At 57.6% G+C, this 18,327-nt stretch overlaps 1 protein-coding gene across 3 annotated transcripts; it reads right to left on the reverse strand.

The window, feature by feature from the left end:
- Nucleotides 1-1,376: 1,376 nt before the first annotated feature.
- On the reverse strand, nt 1,377-17,231 carry ATP13A1 (ATPase 13A1). Of its 3 annotated transcripts, none has more exons than XM_079917222.1 (26): nt 16,760-17,231; nt 14,378-14,467; nt 14,092-14,282; nt 12,556-12,628; nt 12,211-12,366; nt 12,037-12,106; nt 11,852-11,958; nt 11,215-11,344; nt 11,035-11,090; nt 10,332-10,458; nt 10,108-10,245; nt 9,908-10,028; nt 9,398-9,555; nt 8,910-9,085; nt 8,726-8,836; nt 7,497-7,622; nt 6,528-6,636; nt 4,809-5,008; nt 4,632-4,728; nt 3,785-3,945; nt 3,600-3,714; nt 3,316-3,512; nt 2,325-2,467; nt 2,010-2,121; nt 1,781-1,924; nt 1,377-1,695 (listed from the first exon to the last, which is right to left on the reverse strand). In XM_079917222.1, the coding sequence occupies exons 1-26, from the start codon at nt 17,159-17,161 to the stop codon at nt 1,585-1,587; spliced, it is 3,621 nt and encodes a 1,206-aa protein (XP_079773348.1). In that variant the 5' UTR covers nt 17,162-17,231; the 3' UTR covers nt 1,377-1,584. The 3 variants fall into 3 exon arrangements, 2 of the variants coding, with proteins under 2 accessions (XP_079773348.1, XP_079773347.1); XM_079917221.1 differs by having other exon boundaries at nt 14,092-14,312; XR_013827645.1 differs by lacking the exon at nt 2,010-2,121 and having other exon boundaries at nt 1,560-1,695; nt 14,092-14,312.
- Between the last annotated feature and the right edge of the window lie 1,096 nt (nt 17,232-18,327).

Below are 18,327 nucleotides of genomic sequence, written 5' to 3' on the forward strand. Positions count from 1 at the left end.
ACACTCCCCTTGCAGTGAGTCCACAGAGTCTGCCTGGCCTGAGGAGCCTGTCCCAAACCTTTTACGTTCTACGACCCAATGACGCCCCTGCCCAGGGGTCTCTTGGACCTCTGAACTCATCCCAACCTGGCTGGGGCAATGGGAGCCCCCTGGTTGGAGGTGTGATGTCCCGCCTGATTCCAGTTGAAACTGAAGTCCCCTAACAACGCTGGGGCTGGAGATACAACTGGGGGACACCCAGTAATGCTCAGTGCTGGATCAGGTTCTTGAAGACCCAGTTACAGCAGAGCCGGAGCGCCCTTAGCACTTCTCTCAGTCATGGAGGACACAGAGACCCTCGCCCTGAGCCCCGGCAAGAAACATCCCCAGTAAATCACAAGTCAAGAGTGCTCCCCTTCGTGTTGCCTCAAATTGTCTCAAGGATTCCATGTGACCCCAGCAGCCCCTCTGCTGGATGGGGCCTGGCACCCGCGCCCCTCCAGAAACCTTGGCCAGTGTTCGGGGCCCACCTGATGCTCACAGCTGGTCCCAGCCCCTTTCCCACTTTGGCTCCCAGGGCCTCTCTTGGGCTGTGGGCCACACTCCTCCTGATGGGAAGCCAGTCAGGGGTGGGCTGCTGAGGATGACCAAGCGGCAAGGGCAGGAAAGGGTAGACAGCTCCTCACTGAGCATCGGTGGGGAGGGGGAAGTCGTCCAGAAGCCCGGGCCTGGGTTCCCTGGCCTGAGGTCATCACATGCAGCTTGCCAAAGTTATAAAAATGCACCCACACCCCACACTCTGTAATTTCTGACAGGAAATAGTTTTTTCTAGTTTTTGGCTGTCAAGAAGGCAAGAAATCTCTGACTGTGGCTCTTAGCTTTCATGCCTATCTATTGTACAGTTCCTGAGCTGTAGTGAGCGAGCACCTTTTGAGAGGAAGGACAGTAACAGTATGAGAGCCAGGCTGCAGGTCAGACCCTGGCTATGACCTGTGTGGTGCAGAATCCCGAGTGTGACCCGAGTCAGTATTCGTAATGATTTGGATTGAACTTCCTCATATCTGACACTATGAGAGGAAGGCATGCTGGTATTTTGCATATTATTGAAACGGGAAGAATGGCATCGATCTCAAAACTCCCTTCAGTGCCTGAGGTGTCAAAATGTGAAGCTGCGAGACCACAGAAACATGGGGGCACTTGCAAAACTATGAAATATGCAGAGCTCTCTGGGTTCCGAGCTTGGCCTGTCCAAGTGCTGAATGTGTTGCAGAGGGAGGTTAGAACCTCACACAGTCCATGAGGAGGGTGCCAGGACCTTCCTTGGGGACCACCCAGCCCCCAGCGACCCCTTCTGCGGTGCAGAGACAGAGGCAAGGCTTCTTCAAATCACTGATGCTGCTTTATTTACCAAAGACACTGGCCCAGGGCTGGTTCCGCCAGCCAGGCCTCAGACAGCCGTAGGGGGTGGGGTGGGGGTGTCCCAGCTCAGTCTTGGTGGGCAAGGCCAGGTCAGCCTCACCGTGGGGGCAGTGTTCCCTCCTGGGGCCCTCGCGGGGCTCCTGCCCAGCGGCAGCAGAGTGGGCAGTAGGTGCCAGCACTGCCATCTCAGGAAGGCACTTTCAACTTTGGGGTCCCCAGGAAGAACTGCAGGACGCGGTCGACCAGGAGTGCCAAGCAGAAGTCCAGGAGTAGGACCTGGGCGATGACCAGCTTGAACTGTGGGACAGGGAGTGCTGGTGAGTCAGCTGCCTGCAGACAGGTCCAGGCCAAGTCCTGGGACCGCGTCTACAGGGCCCCTCACCTCCACAGGGATGTCCACGAGTCCAAACTGGCTGTTGAACTCAGGTGAGGAACCAAGGAGCAGGCCCACGATGGCCAGGAGTGACACGGCTAGGCTCCACACCAGAGGCCGGTTCTCAGGCAGGCTCTCCATGAAGGGTGGGCCCTGTGGGGATAGGCAGATGGGCAGCTGTGTGTCGTGGCAGCCCAGAGGGTGGGCAGGGTGTGCGCGGGCAGGGGCTGGGCCTCACCTTGTAGTTAATGGCGAAGGTGGCCATCTGCATGGCCATGGCCATGATGTACACTGTGCTGTTGACTAGGCTTGGCTCAAATTCTTTGTACAGGTCCACAAATTGCTCCTGCCTTCAGGGACACATGGGGGTCAGGGCCCCTTCATGATTCCTGCTGCTCCCCGCGGAACCAGGACTCTGCCTGGTGGACTCTGCTGGCCTGGCCCTGGTCACCCCAGGCCAACGTCTGCATGTTTCTCCTGCCACCCCCCAACCGGAGGGATGCTGCCTCCTCTGGGAGCACCCTGTCCACCCCCAGGCTGGGAGTGCACTCACTTCTCAGGGCTCCGGGCCTGGGCCTCGCTGTACAGGTAGACGAGACTCATGAAGTGCACGCAGAACTGGAGCATGACAGTGAGGATGGTGTATAAGTTGAAGATGTTGGGCAGGGGCCGCTCTCGGGAGAGGGTCTTGAGGGGCTGCAGGGGCAGAGTGGGGGTCAGGGCCCAGGCTCGCCCTGGGGTCACCCACCTACCCTGCTTCCTGGCAGGCCTTGTGCAGAAAGCAGTCACCAAATTCTGGGGTTTACAGGTCAGCACTAGTCCCCAGAGCCCTGTCCACCCCGCATCCCCTCAGTCCAGATGCCACCCCTGCCTTGCTCAATGCCCAGCCATAGGGGTCTTAAGATCCACCCCGCCCCCGCTCTAGAATAAACTTAAAGCCCTCCCTGTTGCTCATGGGGCATGTATGATCAACCCAGACCACCTCCCACCCCCTCTGGCCACCAGGGCCTCCTCGCATCAGCCCATGACCATCTGCGGCCTTTGTGCCTAGTTCTTCGCTGGTTCTCTTGTTCTTTATGCGTTGGCCTCAATGTCAGCATTACACAGACCTCCCTGACCGACCCTGAGGCCATTCCCCACAGCCTGTGTGACCTACTTGGTGTTTTTCTCAGCACTGCGTACTGAGTGCTCTTGATAATCGTTTTCCCATCTGTCTCAATGGTGTGGCCCACCTGAGACCCCAGCCTGTGGACAGTGCTGGGCCTGAGCAGCGGCACTCTGAAGAGCCTCAGTGGGCACCCGCCCTGCCCCGTGATCCCCATCTGTAACTTGGGGATGAGAGTTCCCATCCCAAGGGCTGCTGTGAGGATAAAACAGACATGTGGTGGCACCTTTAACAGCCTGCCCTGGCTGGCCCAAGCGTCACCAGCCATCAATCCGAGAAGCCTTCCGGCACCTCTGGGGCAAGAACCATGGCTTAGAGAAGCAGAGGGCACCCTTGGGCTGGGATGGGAGCCCCTGCTTTGCTCAGGGTCCTGGCCCACCTTGGAGCGGGAGATGAAGAGGAAACAGCCAGCCAGGAGCAGCCCCTGCAGTGTGGCCTGGAAGTCACTGAACTTGACACCCTCCAAGTATAGGACACTCTGGCTGTAGGCCAGGATGAGGGCATTGAGCGCCAAGATCTTGAACATCTGCAGTGTGGTCACCAGCGTGCAGCGGCCCTGCTTGATCACGTGGCAAACTGCGGGGGAAGGCAGGCGTGGGCGTGGGTGCCAGGCAGGATGGGCCTAGGGATGGGGTAGGGGAGGATCACGGCAGCAGGACTCACTGCACTGGATGGAAGAGAGTTTGGAGGTGAAGGGCGCAGCGATGCTGGCATCCCCCAGCTTCACGATGGGCATGCTCTCGTCCTCGAGGTCCCGAAGCACCTGACTCAGGCGGTCCTATGAGGCAGGTAGCAACGGGTGAGACCTGACAACAAGGGGGTGCTGGTGCCCCCCTTCTGAGACTTACCCGCTGGGAGGCCAGCTGCTCCTCAGAGGGTGGGAGCCCCGACCTCTGCTTGGCTGCCCTGGAGGTGGCCCTAACTCCACTGTTGCTCAGGACGGGGCTGTCCCGGGGCCGTCGCCGCCGCTCGATGATCCGCTCAGGGGCATTGGCCAGGAGGGCCACACCTGGTGGGAGTGTGTGTCAGAAGCCAGAGGGACAGAGCACGGAGTGTCTGTTCAACACAGCTAATCCCGGGGCCAAACCTCCCCACTTTACCTGATCACTCACCCCAAGGAGCGCCTCAAGAGAGCATCTATCTTACTTTCTACAAACTACTTAAGGACAACAAAAAAACAATACCCAAATAAAGTATATAACGCTATGTAGGTCAAAACTAACTGATTTCCAAAGAAGTTTATTGCCAAGAATCATAACGAGGTAAATGATGTGTCATAAACATCGTAGTTGATAAACCAAATGAATATTTGTAAAGCACTGAAACTAGGTTAAATTGGTCTTTAAACATCAACTTGACATCTATGTTCTGTTGACACAGATCCGAGGCTATAAACTCTCCCTGGCCTCTGGCCTTGGCCCTTGGAGCCCATACAGTGCCTGGGGGCCTGAGAAAATCAAGTCATGTCTGCCCCATGGAGCTGCCCTGGACCCTCACCAGAGGTTCCTGGTGGTCTCCGCCACACTTTTCCTCAGACACTTGGATCTCTTCCTGGCCTTGGAGCCCTTCAGATCCCCAATCCCACCAGTCCCTGCCCCGTCCCTTCACTACTGCTTCCTCACAGAACTTGCTCAGTGGCGCGTCCCTGATGGTAAGCTGGTGTTGGCAGAACAGCCCCCAACCCCAGGGGCTCACCCACATCAGCGTGCTTCAGGGCACCCACGTCATTGGTGCCATCCCCACACATGAGGGTCACGTAGCCCAGCTCCTTCAGGCTGGTGATGACAAACTCCTGTTTGGGGAGAGACGGACTGAGTGAGGGCTGCGCGCCCTCCCCAGGGCCCCGCCTGCCCTCCGCCACCCCGTACCCACCTTCTGTTTGGGGGCCACTCGGGCGAACACTTGCACGTGTGGGATGAGGCGAAGCAGCAGCTGGGGGTCCTCGGCCTGCAGGTGGGCCAGGCCATCGCCCGTGAGGCACAGTGCGTGATCCAGGGCCAGTGCCTTCGGGGAGCCCTGGGCCAGGGGCAGCATGATGCTGCCGTCGATGGAATGCCACTCACACGGTCGACCTGCAGGGCCAGTGCCAGGGTCAGGGATGGGGCTCAGCTGCTCAGGTGGACCCTCTCACTTGGACCCCACGTATGCAGTCCTAGCCTCTCCTCTCTCTGGAGCACCTTCTTGGCCCCCACCCCAGGTCCATACCAACCTGTACCCCAGACACTAGGCACCCCACAGAGACCGTGCACAGAAACCTCCAATACAAAGGATCTGAAAACCCAGGGCCTAAGCTACTGGCCTGAGATCATGTGATGGGCCAGATTCAAACCCAGGCAGCCTGACCTCAGACGCGCCCCTCCCCTCAACCCTGGGGGCCTGCCTGAAACTCTGCTCTCCTAGGGCCAGGGCACCCCGAATCACTTCCTCAGGCCAGACACTGCTTGCTATCCACTTCCCCTTTCTAGCTGGTTGGTCTAGGTGTAGGTGCTGAGCACCGAGGACAGCTGAGGGCAGCCCACCAGCCCTCTCAGCACTGGACGGCTGGCCCTGAGCTGTCAGAGCTTGAAAGGAAAATAATCTCCTCCTGGCTCCTGTTGCGGCTGTTCTGTTAGAGCAGCTTCACTTGCTCCTTAACAGTCTTGGCAGCCACCTCTGGGCCACCTGCCTACGATCCCCAGGCTCTGGAAGAGCCCAGTGCCTGGGACTGGGACAGAGATCTGGGCTCAACAGCACAGACGGAGAGAAGGGCTGGGAGGTTCTGGAAGCCCTCTTGGCCGGGCCATACCAGCACCCTCCTCTGGCCTGCAGCCCAGTGACATCACTGGTGCATGTTGCTCCCAAGCCAGGCCCTGCACCGGGTGCTGTCCTACGGCATCTGACAGACTCCACGCCACCAGCCAGAGGTGCTGGCGCTGGATTCGTCCCTTGACTTTTCTGATTCACAGGCACCACTTGCAACCAATTTGGTTACTCAGGAGAGGCCAGAGACCATGAGTTCTGGAACCAGGACATCTGAGTTCAAATCCTTAGTCACAGTGTTTCCCAATGATCCAGGTGGATGGATTCACTTCTCTGTCTCCTTGTCTACAGAGCAGGGGCCCCAACAGCTGACCTGGTTGGCTTCCTCCTATGTGGTGTGGGAACGGCAAGCCTTCCCATGTGGGGCAAAGAGTCTGACGAATGCAAACCAAGCCCTCGGCCCCAGGTTCTGGCCACACCAAACACGAGCACCGGCAGTCCCGGTGCTCGAGGGGAGCACTCGCCACGCACAGGCAGCCAGCCAGGCCCAAGGCGGGTGGGAGGCTATGAAACGTGGGCTGGTGTGACAACAACCAACCGCCTTAAGATTGGAAGGTGTTGCTGGCCCCAGAGCCGGTGACCGCCTGCACGCTATCGCACAGGTCGGGTGGAGCTCCCCGGCCAGACAGCCCAAACGTGCACACGGGGCAGGGCTGTGATCCGCAGGCCTGTGTCACGGGTACTGGATGACGCTGGGCGTGCTCACTCAGGCCTGGCACAGAGGTGAGCCACCGGGCGGGAGCTGTTCTTGGACTCAAGGTCCCCCCAGCCCACGACCACATGGGGCCTCACCTTTCTCCGTGGGAGGCTGCAGGATCAGCGTGTGAGCCTTTTCAATGAAGTGCAGCTCCTGAGCCACGTGGCAGGCAGTGAGCGGGTTGTCACCTGTGATCATGACCACCTGGGGAGAGGGCGGAGGCTCAGTGGAGCAGGGCTCAGGGCATCAGAACTCCAGCCTGGAGACCTGGGGGCCAAGTCCCTTCTGAGGACAGCCATAGAGGAAGCGCTTGGCCCCCTAATGGGTACTGGGCTTCCAAGAGCCTCAACCTGCCTCAGCTGGTGAAGTTTTCTGCGAATGATACGTGTATGTGTGTCTTTCTGAGAACACCCATAGCCTTTATTTGCAACACAAACTAAGAGCCAGCCCTTGGTGTGGACCCTCTTGGCTTGGTAGATGCTCCAGGCAAGAGATTGGGGGTGGTATGACACAAGCTCTAGCCTTCTGGCTTAGAGCCTGGTGACGGCAAGATGGGCCTTGACTGCTGAGGCCAGGTGAGGACTAATCATGTCACTCCCCTCTGACACTGCCAGGCTCGCCTCCCACACCCTAAACTGAGTCCTGAACTAGAATACACAAACCACCAAGACTGACAGAGAAAAGCCACTGGGACACACACAGCCTGTCTGGGTGTTGTCTCCACATCCTCCAACCCAGCCTCAGCTTTTTCCTAAGATGGGGCGGAGTGGGGGGAATAGCCCTCACCTCCCAGTGATGCTGGGGGCCTGAGAAAGTGATGTGAGAAAGATGGGCACAGATTGAGTCCCAGAGCACCCTCAGGCATGAGGGATAGCATGAGTGTCCAAGCCATGGTGGAGCTCAACCAAAAGCCATGGAACCTTTGCTTCCAAGACCCAGATACCCACCGCTGAATGCCCCACTGAGGATGGAACTGTCCTCTACTGTCATGTCTCCCTCTCTGTAAGGAGTAGCCAAGACTGCCCACCCATGGGGCCTGGTAGGGAGGGGTCCAGTGGCTGTACCCGATGGGAGGCGTTCTGGATCTCGCGGATCACGGCCTTGGAGTCAGCCTTGAGTGGGCAGGAGACCACAATGAAGCCGACGAACTTCAGGTTGCACTCCAGGGCCTCCCGCTTGAGCTCCCGGGCCTGTGGATGGACACAGCAGTGCTCTCATGACTTGTCTCTCCCCCTCCCCCATTTCCCAAGCTCTGACAACACGCTGGGTGGGGAGAGGTCAGAGAAGGCCCCATCCTTGCAGGAGGGACACTGGAGGGTCAGAAGGTGAGAGGTGTGGGGAGGGTGAGAGGCGCCCTGGTGGTAGAGGGGCTCAGCAGTGGCTGGGTGGCCCTGGCCCCGCAATGGTGCCTCTACCCGCTACCATAGACAACAGCGTGACACAAAGTCCCTGTATTTCATCTTCTAGGACAGGAAAGTTGGGACTCTCCTTTGATACCCACCGAGCAAGAGCTCCCGCTCTATCTTGTATCAGAAACTAAAAGATCTCTGCCCTCACGGAGCTTGCCTTCTACTGGAGAAGACATGTAATAAAGAAAGTCACAGAAATCAGAGCACTGAGTACCACAAGAGAGATGAAGCCAGGGGAATGGGGCAGAGAGGGTCGTGGGGTGGCACAGAGCCGGGTGGCTCTGAAAGGTCTGTAACTAGGCTCAGGAACGGGCCTTGAACGAGGCTCTGAACAGAGGTGTGACCTGGTGTGCATTCTGGAAGGATCTCATGGCCACTGGGTGCAAGCAGATGAAAGCCACTTGGATGAGGGCCAAGGTGGAAGCTGGTAAAGGAGCAGCATTGGTACTGGAGGTGGGAGGAGGGCCTACAGCCAATGGGATGTGGGGGGTGACCAAGGGTTGGGGATACCCCAAGATCATGCAGTGACCAGGTGGTTGGGCAAGGCAGGGGTGGAGCTGGGCTGGAGACAGGGAACCCAAGGTGCCCCAGGGTGTTCCCCAAGGGGGTGTGAGAGAACCCGTGGATGTGAGGATAGGAGGTGAGACCTGGGTGTGCTCTCTAGGGAGCAGCCCTGGGCTCTGGGGTGGGATGGGGTCCGTGGGGAATGGGGCATGCAGGGGAGGAGAACAAAGTGAGGACTGAGTGCCCACCTGGGGCCTCCAAAGGTAGAGACCAGGGAGGAGGAAGATGAAATTGTGCCCATTTCACAGGGGAAATGGGTCACAGGGGACAGAAGGTGATGTGGACAAGGGGCCGGTAGGTGGGGGGGCTTGGGCCCTTACCTGCTGGTGAGTGAGGTGCCCCAGCTCCTTATACCCCAGCGCCAGGACACGGGCTCCTTCCCGGGAAATCTCCGTGTGGATGTGGTGGTAGTCAGGTGGGCACTGGGCGAACTGCAGGGAACGCAGGGGGATGTCACCAACCGCCCCGCACCCCCCTCCCCACCCTGGGCCGGGCCTGGCTCACCATGGAGTGCAGGGTTTCAGGGGCCCCCTTCACAGCCGCGATGTAGCAGAGATCGGTGGAGCCAAGCTTCTCGTAGGAGGCGAGCACGGACATTCGCTTTAGGGCACTGGCAAAATGAAAGCGCTGGTGAATTTTCAGCCCCTGAGTTTTAATACTTCGGGGGAATACTTTCTCATCTGGAAACAAATAAGTACGAGTCCTGAGGGCCTTCGCTCCAAAGAGGCAGCCAAGCCCCCACCTGCCCCCTCCGTGCCCTTCCTCCCTCCATCCCCTTCCTCCCCCCATCTCCAGACCCGGGGCCTGCAGGAACTCCTGGCTCTGGGAGGGGTCCGAGCTGGCAGATCTGGGTATGAAGGACCCTGCCCCAGGTCAGAAGTGAGCCTGTGCCCACGCACCTGCCTGAGTTGAACACACAGGTGCCTGAGAGGCACACCCCGCCCGCCCGGGGACGTAAGAGCTGCGGTATGGCCGAGGCTCCAGCCCCTCACCTTTGGTCAGTGTCCAGTCTACGGCCGTCAGCATGGCTTTCTCAAGCGGGTCACCCACAAGGGTGCCGTCATCCAGCTGCATGAGAGAATGGCATGAGGCCAGAGCCCGGTGTGTTTCTATGGGGATGTTGGACACAGGGGTCACCTCCTTCCCATCTCTGCAAGGAGGAAGAATAGCTGGTTACCAGGGTGGAGGTGACTGGGTAGAGGGACCCCCTGGGAATTGCTGGTCACAGTGGGGGGCCGCAGGGTATTGTCTTGGTCCCTGCGACACCTGCACGCGTCTCATGAATGCCCCCAGAGGTCACGTGGCTGCCTGGAGCCCAAGCTGAGCCCCCTGCCACTGTCACTCACACTGAAGAATGCTTGGGGGCCCCCTAGAATGGACCTCTGTGGTAGGGCCTGTGACAGGCCCTCACTTCGAAGGCTTGGGCTGGGCAGCTGTCTGTCCCTTGAGTTCCCAGAACGCCCCCGGCTCGGCGCCTCACGATCCAGACTCCCCACACTCACCGGAGCCCGGCCACACCGCGCACCACCAGGCTGTCGCTGGTCAAGGTCCCTGTCTTGTCAAAGCAGCACACCTCCACCTTGCCGGCGAAGGGGATCCGGAAGGGCTCCGTGCAGTACATGTCTGGGTGGTGGGAGCCAGTGTCAGGGGTGCTGCCGGGCCCCAGCCCACTCAGCACCATGTCCCTGCCCCAGAGACTCACAGAGCTTGGCCAGAGCAATGAGGGAAGTGTTGACGGCCAGAGACAGCTCAATGGGCAGCTCGGGGGGCACGACAGAAGTGAGGATCAGCGTGCATTCCAGAAATAGCTTGTAGCGGTTCCGGCTGGGGTCCTTGGTACCTGCGAAGACAGGGCCTGCCAGCCTGGGGGCCACGGGCGCGGGGTCCAGCAGGTGGGGGGGGGAGGGGAGTGGTCACAGTGCTTACCTTCGATCCATACGTAGGCGGCTGCCGCAATGGCAAAGACCAGGAGGAAGAGGATGAAGATGAAGGTCTCCAGGTTGTTCGCTGTCACCCTCTTGACCCCAAAGAGGATCGTGCGCAGCAGCTTGCCCTAGAGGGACGGAGGGACAGAGATCTTCCCTGGGAGGGTGGCGGCCTTTCCTGCCTAAAAGCACCAGGGCCAGGTTCTCTCTGCTGCTGGGGAGTGCCTGCCTGGGCTGACTGAGCGCCACAGCTGACAACACAGCTGTTCCAGGAACTGCACAGCTATGTGGGCGGCTGCAACTCAGCCAACAGCTACAGAGTTACGGAGACCAGTGACTGAAGACTCGGGGTCAGGGAAGGAAGTGGCTGAGATTGGGGCGGAGGGATGAATTTTCTGGAAGGAGATCTGACCATCGTCTCTACCAAGGAATCCTCACGCCACTTTAGTGAAAAGTTTATGGCCCAGACTGTGATTCCCAAGTGTGCGGGACCAAAATCAGTCTACTGTCTGTGAGGCAGAACCCCAGCCGGGGAAAGCAGGCCTAGTCTGGGGCTTGTCTCAGCACTCTGGCCCCCAGCCCAGTACCTGGTATCAGAGTGAGCCTATGGGGTGGATGTTCTGGGGTCTGAAAGAGTTGCCATCTCAGCTGTCCACCATACGCCCCAGGGACCACCCTCCTCAGAACTGGGCAAGGTGCCACACCTGGGATGTGTTGAATCCGGTCCTCAGGACGTAGGCCACACACCCACTGTCCACCGCTGGGGAGAAAAAGGACCAGCGTCATTCATGTCTGCTCATCCCGACTCTCTCAGAGCCAAGCAGACTTTGAGGGTTTGGGGGTGGCAGGGCTAGGACACCCCCAGACACCCCTGAGGCACTTACGCTTCAGGCCTGTGGTGGCTTTCTGGGGAGGGATGTGCTGCACCACCTTGGTGCCCCCGAAGATGACGTGGAGCCGGGAGTCGGCCTGGAGGTCCAGTACTCGGTTGGGGCTGAGGTCTTCGATGGGTTCCTGGGGACGACAGGAAAGTCAATGGCTAGTCCTACCTTGGCCTCCTTCTCCATCCCCAGGCTGGAGAGTCGGACCCTGGGGCTGGGAGGAACCTGCCTGACCCTCACAGGGCTCCCCATCCAAGCCGGTGCACCTCACAGGGGCGGGGGCTCCACCCTGTCTTTCCACCTTCATGTGCAGCATAGACTTCCTGTAAACCTGTACCCGGCCTCACCCCGGATTCACAGCTTCCCGGTTTCTGTCATCCCACCTCAGCCTGAGATCCCAGGGTGCCTGACACCCCACCGATGCTCCTGGCCTCTCATCTCCTTCCCTCTCCTCATCACCACCTGGCTCCCCTTAGTCCAGGGCACTGACCTGCCAGGAAACCCAGGGTCTCCATCCAGATGCTATGCCTCCTCCAGTCTCCTGGCCCAGCCACCAGCCCTCCCCTGGCCTGTGTCCTCCTCAATGGATGGGACAGTGACGCGCCTGAGGACCCCCCTCCCTCCACTCCTGACCCAGCACCTTCATCTGGGGCACCGACTCCCCAGTGAGCATGGCCTCGTCCACGATGCAGCGGCCCCGCAACAGCAGCACGTCGCATGGCACCAGGTTCTCCTGTGGGGAGCGGCCTGCAGGGCAGGGACAGGAGGGTTGGACAGAGCCTGAGGCCTGGGCTCCCACCGGGAAGGAGCAGAACTGGGCCTCACCGATTGAGACGATGTCCCCGGGAACAATCTCATTGCTGGCAACGGGCCTCCACTTTCGGCTCCGGTAGACCTGGGAGGGGGTGGGGTTCCGTCAGCTCTGGGGATATGCCCATGCCTCGCCCACCCCAAGACCACAGGGACCCTCCTACCCACCCGTCATGCTACTGGCCATACCTGGATCATGTGGGGCTTGTTGCCCATCTTCCGGATCTCTGACATGTTCCGCATCTGCTGCTGCACCAGGGAGGCCTCGAAGGCCACCAGCATGGAGAGTGTGAAGACACTGTAGTACCAGTACTCGTCCAGACACCAGAGTCCCACGCAGAACACCTATGGGACACGGGCCTGTCTGTTCCTGGGAACGCAGGGAGAATGCCTCCGGAGGACTGGATGGCACACGAGGGCCATTGTGCCCACAGGCTCTGACCACGAGGACAGGAAGAGGTTTTCACGTTTGGAGGCGGACTGTGAAAGCCCGAAGGAACAGGGTGGGGAGAAGGACCAGAGCTGCTGCTTTACCTGGAACACAAAGAAGGGCGCGGTGGCTCTCTCCTTGAACAGCTCTGAGAAGTCAGGCACCACCATCTCGGCCCTGAAAGAGACCAGATGCCACGCCCTGTTCCTGGTGGGAAGCCCCAGGGGCCCCACCCCTGAACACCTCCACTTCCGGGCACGGACGGGCTCCCTGGGCAACTAGGGGCAATGGTGAGCTTCCAGACATTGGGATGCTCAACTACGGCTCTCCTTGACCATGTGGCACTGAAGCAGGTGCGCTGACTGCCCCCAGCCCCCTGCTCTGCAGAGCCCAGATGAAGCTTCTGAATCAGCACTGGGCTCTTCAGGCAGCCGCCCCCCTGAGTGGGGCTGGTGCAAGACGAGAACCTATCATCTGGGTGGGTGACAAGGCAGGGGGAGAGGAATGGCTGACCGTGGGACGGGAGCCCTGAAGCTGCACAGAGGAGGCCCGGCAGCTAGGTGCTGTGGAGTCCCCTGGGGCCTGAAATACAGTGCCTGAGCCCCACCCCACTATGGAGAGGGGGCGCCTGAGCTGGGATGTTCCAAAGACTCCCTAAATAAAAGCCCTGGAATTTGAGAAGCAGGGCCGAAAAGTGTGCTCTACAGCACTCTGTGTGGTGGCCCTGTCTGGCCATGGGACCAGCCAGGTCCACTATGGCTGTCCTTGTTTTGCCCTGCAGAACTGGAGTGATATCCAGGACATGGGATTTGAGAAAAAGAAACTGCACAGTGGCTGCATTGCAATAAAAACTGAGCCCCACCCTGGACTGTGTAGGGTACCTTTGCGTAAGCAAGGACGGTGTGAAAGTGGACATCCCAGGCTGCCACCATGGTTGACCTGGCTTGGGTAGGGGAGGATCAGTAAATGTTTCCTATAAACCTTCCTACTAGATCGCTGGTTGCAGTAACGTATTTGTAATTTTTTGAAAAGCAACTATGTCAAGAAATAATTTCCTAGAGATTCTGAGCGTTTTTGAGTCAGGAACAATTATCACCATGGCCAGGATGGGGGCTCTGAAGCCCAGCTCTGACCCCTCCCAGCTCCCGTCAACACTGGTGGTTTTGGTGAAGGTTAAAGGAGAAAGTGCTGACAGAGCATCTGCATTCCATCTGGTACAAACAAGAGCTATCCTGCTCACCACCATCTTTTTTTATCGCCATTCATGAAGCACCGGGATATGTATAAGAAAAGTGACAAGAATATACATATATAAAAAAAATTTAAAATAAAGAAGAGAACACAAGTTACAAACACAAAACGAGGATGAACAGTCCTGGGCCAGGCTCCAAGCTGTGGGCCCTCCAGGGGGTTCCTATCAGCAGGCAAGTCTGAGGGAGACTAGACTAGAACACGTTTCTCAGAGGGTGCCCGCCACGTCCACCTGGGACGTTTTGTTGAAAAGGTGGATTCCTCCAAACCACAGGGCATATACAAGTGGGGAAGGAGCCACTAGCTGGGATAGAGACCCGGGCTGGTAACCACAGGCAGAGGCCCAGTCCTGTCTCAGCAGGGGCGATGCTTGGGACGCTGGGACTCACCTGTTGCTCCCAAACTTCTTCTCGGCTGCACGGATCTCCGAGTCCTCCTGGAACCCTCTGTTGCTCTGGTAGAATGAGAACAGGTTTCCCACAGGAAAGGCCACAGGGAGGAAACGCTTCTTCTCCAGAGCATCGTAGGAATACTTGATCTTCTGGAATTCAAAGGACAGCACCTCCTGGCCATCTTCGCCCTGTGGGAGGTGTGTCTGTGGCAGAGGCCCCTGATCTGGGAATGTCAGGGCCTGGGGATCCCATCCAAACCCATGCTGGAGCAGGTGGTCCCTACCTCATCACGGTGCAGGGCTACGAGCTCAGTGGAGCCGTTGTTGGGAGTCGGCACCACCTTCACGAAGGTTGCTTTGCTGGGGTCGAACTCCTGTGAGAGGCAAAGTGCTGCCGCTGAGCCCTTCTCAAGCCCCAGCTCCGCGGCTTCCACTGGGGAGGTCACAGGTGCCGCAGCTCTGTGGACATGCTCTGGAACATGCCACTGGGCTCTGGGTGCTGACTGGCCACTCCCCAGTCTGTCACTGGGACAAGGGACAGCACTTCACTGGGCCTCTGGTCCCGCCCATATTATAAAGCCAGGGTCATGAACAGCGCTCAGCGCACAGAGCTCTGCTGACGAAGGTGAACTCAAACAGGAAGAATGCTGCCCGGCGTGAGGTACCCTCTCAGTCCACGTGAGCCAAGGCCTGTTACAGCCCACCTGCCCTGCTGCTCCCCCTCCGCCCCCCGTCCCCCTTACTATTCTCGCTGTGTCCTCGAGTGACAAGGGATGATGAGGCTCATCCTTGCCTCAGCTAAGGGCACGTGCTGTTTTCTCTGCCTGGAATGCATGGTCACACAGCTGGCTTCAGGCCTGCGCTCAAATGTCACCTTCTCAGGATGCTGCCCCTGGATACTCCATCCAAAGATCCCTCACAAAATCCTTATCCTGGTTTTCTCTCTTTAGCATCGACTGCTGAGTTCTATCTCCCCCACTAACACCATGAAAACAATGTGTTTTGTCTGTTTTGTTCTTTCTGCAGCACCTAAGACACGGAGGCACTGAATGGAACTGCACTGGCACTCCCTGAATCCTGTGAGCTGCATCCATCCCACGTCTGCTCCACCAGAACCCGTGTTGCCATGTTTTTTGGGTTTTTTTTTTTGGGGGGGGTGTTGGGGGACATGGCAGTGACCCTGAGAAACAAGGCCCTGCCTCTCCAGAAGTTCACAGGCCCCAAAGCAGGCAAAAATAACAACAAAAGACAAAACTATGAACTCAGGAAACGCTGTAGAAAAGTGCAAAGCACTACATGCGGCCAGCCACACGCCGGGTGCTTTGCAGAGTTCAGCTGTTTCTTCTTACAACGGCACCCTGAGGTAGGTGTTACAGTTCTCACTTTACACAAGGGGAAGCTGAAACCCAGAGAGAAGAAGCACCCCTGTCTGAGATCTCTGATGCAAACCCAGATCTGCCTGTCCTAACCCCACAGCTGCTTAGTTCTTCTTTCTTCTCCATCCCCGGAGAGAAAGTTAATAGTCACACTTTTCAGCTGCAGGCCAATAGGCAGCTGGAAGTTTGGGGGTGTTACCCCCCAACTTCCCTCCATTCTTTTGTCCCTCACTGGGGTCCTTCATTGTACTGACTTGAAGCCACCAACCCCAGAAGTTTGAGAAGTTTGAGTCTCTCCCCTGGGATAAGAGAGATTTCACTTTCTCAAAAGAGAAAGAGAATTCAGTCCACACTTAGAGTCAAAGAGGGGTGAGGGAGGGTGGTGATGTGGTTTCTCTTTCTCTTTCTGCAGCCCTGGGTGCTGTTCCTTTTTTCTCTTCTTTTAACAAACCTGTGTGGGATCAGAGGGGAGGCTGACCTCAGTGCCCATGGCTCCATAACCTACTGGTGTCATCTGAGGCCAGCCCAGAGGGCAGTGGCATAGTCACTGATATCAACTGCTAACCCAGGGCAGCTCTCATTCATCCAGATCTCACGACTAAGGACCACATGCACTACCTCGCTGTTGTATTCTGAGGGCATCATTACCATCACCTCATCATTACCTCTTTACCATCACCCTTGCAGACAGACATAAAGAGACTCCGAGCAGCTAAGTCACTTGCTCACAAACACCCACTGCTCCTCTTAAAACACTGCAATTAACTGCATTTCAAGCTCATTTTGGTCGTCATGGGGTGGACATGGGTGGCTCTGAGCACTGGCCATCAGGACTGATGCTCAGTTCTCAAAGCAAGCTCCACAGACAGGGAAACCCATCCCACAGGTCTAACCTCACACTACGAACAACAAGGTAGGAGACAGACAACAAAGAAGGTAGGACCGTTTCCAGGAGAAACAACCGAGTACTCGCTAGTATGGGAGCTAGTAAATGGTGACATATGCCGGTCCCTGCGCTAAGCTTTTTACAGTTATTACCTTATCGAATCTAAATGACCACACCAGAGGGGAATTCCAAAGAAGGGAAGTAACCTACGCCAGGGTTACACAGCCAAGTCAGAAGCGGGGCCAGAATTTAGCTAGCGCAAAAGGGTGGAGGGCGCCTCTAGGGACCCGGCTCCAGCAGATGCGGAGGCCCCGGCTGGGATGGGGACGGACATAAACTCAGTAACTGGGATCCGCGGTGAGGCCGGACCATGCCGAGGGTCGGTCTCGGGTGCGCACACTTACCGGGGTGCAGGTGAGCGCGCAGTGCGCGTGCACGGACCAATGCCCCGAGAGGACGGTGAGCGCGTGCGCGAGGCAGATGGTGGCGAGCACAAGCAGCGCGGCCTCGGGGATCTGCGTCCAGCTGCTGCCCCAGCCCCAGCAGCCGGCAGCCGCGGCACCCAGCCAGGCTGGGTAGAGCAGCCCCACGAACGGCAGCACCGTGAGGCGCCGCAGCAGCGCCAGCCGCCGGTACGGCCACACGGCCGCTACCAGCTCGTCGCCGCTCTCTATGAGCGCCGTCCCGGCGGCAAGGAGTGTGCGCGGCAGCGGCCTGGGCTTGGGCTGCCCGGCGGGCTGGGCCCCGCAAGGCCGAGCCCCGCAAGGAACCGCATTGCCCACCGCCGCCGCCGCCGCTGCCGCCATCTTTCCCAGCGCCGCTCTCGCTTCAGGGCAGAGGCTACGGCTCACTTCCGATGTTGTACTTCCGGTAAACCTTGGGCGCCGCCATGGCAGCCAGGAGTGAGAAAAGCCAGGGCAATGTAGGGGTCTGGGTCCGGAAGTGGCTACTCAGGGCACCGCCATGATAGGCTGTGGCCGGAAGGAGAGTCGGGGCGTCGCCATGACACAGAGGCCTTGAGAGGGCTAAGGCAGCCTGCTTGCTTTGCCACGCCGGACTGAGACCGGAAAAGAGGAGGCAAGGCGGGTTGGGCGCCACCATGACAACCTACATCGGAAGAGGCCAGTCCTCCTCGGAGACTGCACTGTCTGGGCCACGAGGGGCGGAGCCTGGACACTGCGGAGGTGGGGATAAATAAGCACCAGTGTTCAGGGGGTGGGATTTATCATGAGGGCGGGCCTTGTGCGCGTGCGGGTTGGGTGGAGGTGAGGTGAGGTATCCCTACCTCCGGGCCTGGGTAGGGCTCGGGGCTGGTGGGCTTCGAGAGTCTAGACAGGACACAGCCACACCTGACAGGAGGCGTCATGTAATAGATAATAATTACACACCCACAAAGTTACTACTTTAACGTAAGAATATGAAAAATTGGTGTTTACTTATTGTTTATTATTTACTTTCCTGTTACATAAATGCCATTGTTTCAACAAAACCACAATAGGACTAATTAACAGTGGCAATTAGTATTTCTTAGTAGTACTACTAATAGAAAACACATCCAACAATATGTTTGAGAAAAATGTGTATGATGTGTTTATAATGTTTCTGTCCTCTGATACGGTAATATTTGAACTACTTTTTAAACTCTTTACTGGACCTTAAATTTGTAGGTTATATTGTTGCATATTCTTAAGATTCTTGAGGTATATACATGTAAGACTGCAAAAGGAGAACATAAATGCAACAGGACTTAGATAATATTCTATATTTAATAAAAATAGCGTGGCATTTCTTTCTGTCCCATTTTACACAGTAGGATATTTTTACTTTGTTTTCTTTTCCAAAAATACTTCTTTGAATGGACTGCAACCTTTAGAACATCTTTCTCTTTTATGTGGTGATAAAACTAACACAAAGATGACATCACGTTGACTTGATTCCCTGCTCTTAGCGGGCCCACAATTACTCTGATTCT

The sequence above is a fragment of the Stenella coeruleoalba genome (assembly GCF_951394435.1).
Source record: "Stenella coeruleoalba genome assembly, chromosome: 3".
NCBI lineage: Eukaryota > Metazoa > Chordata > Mammalia > Artiodactyla > Delphinidae > Stenella > Stenella coeruleoalba.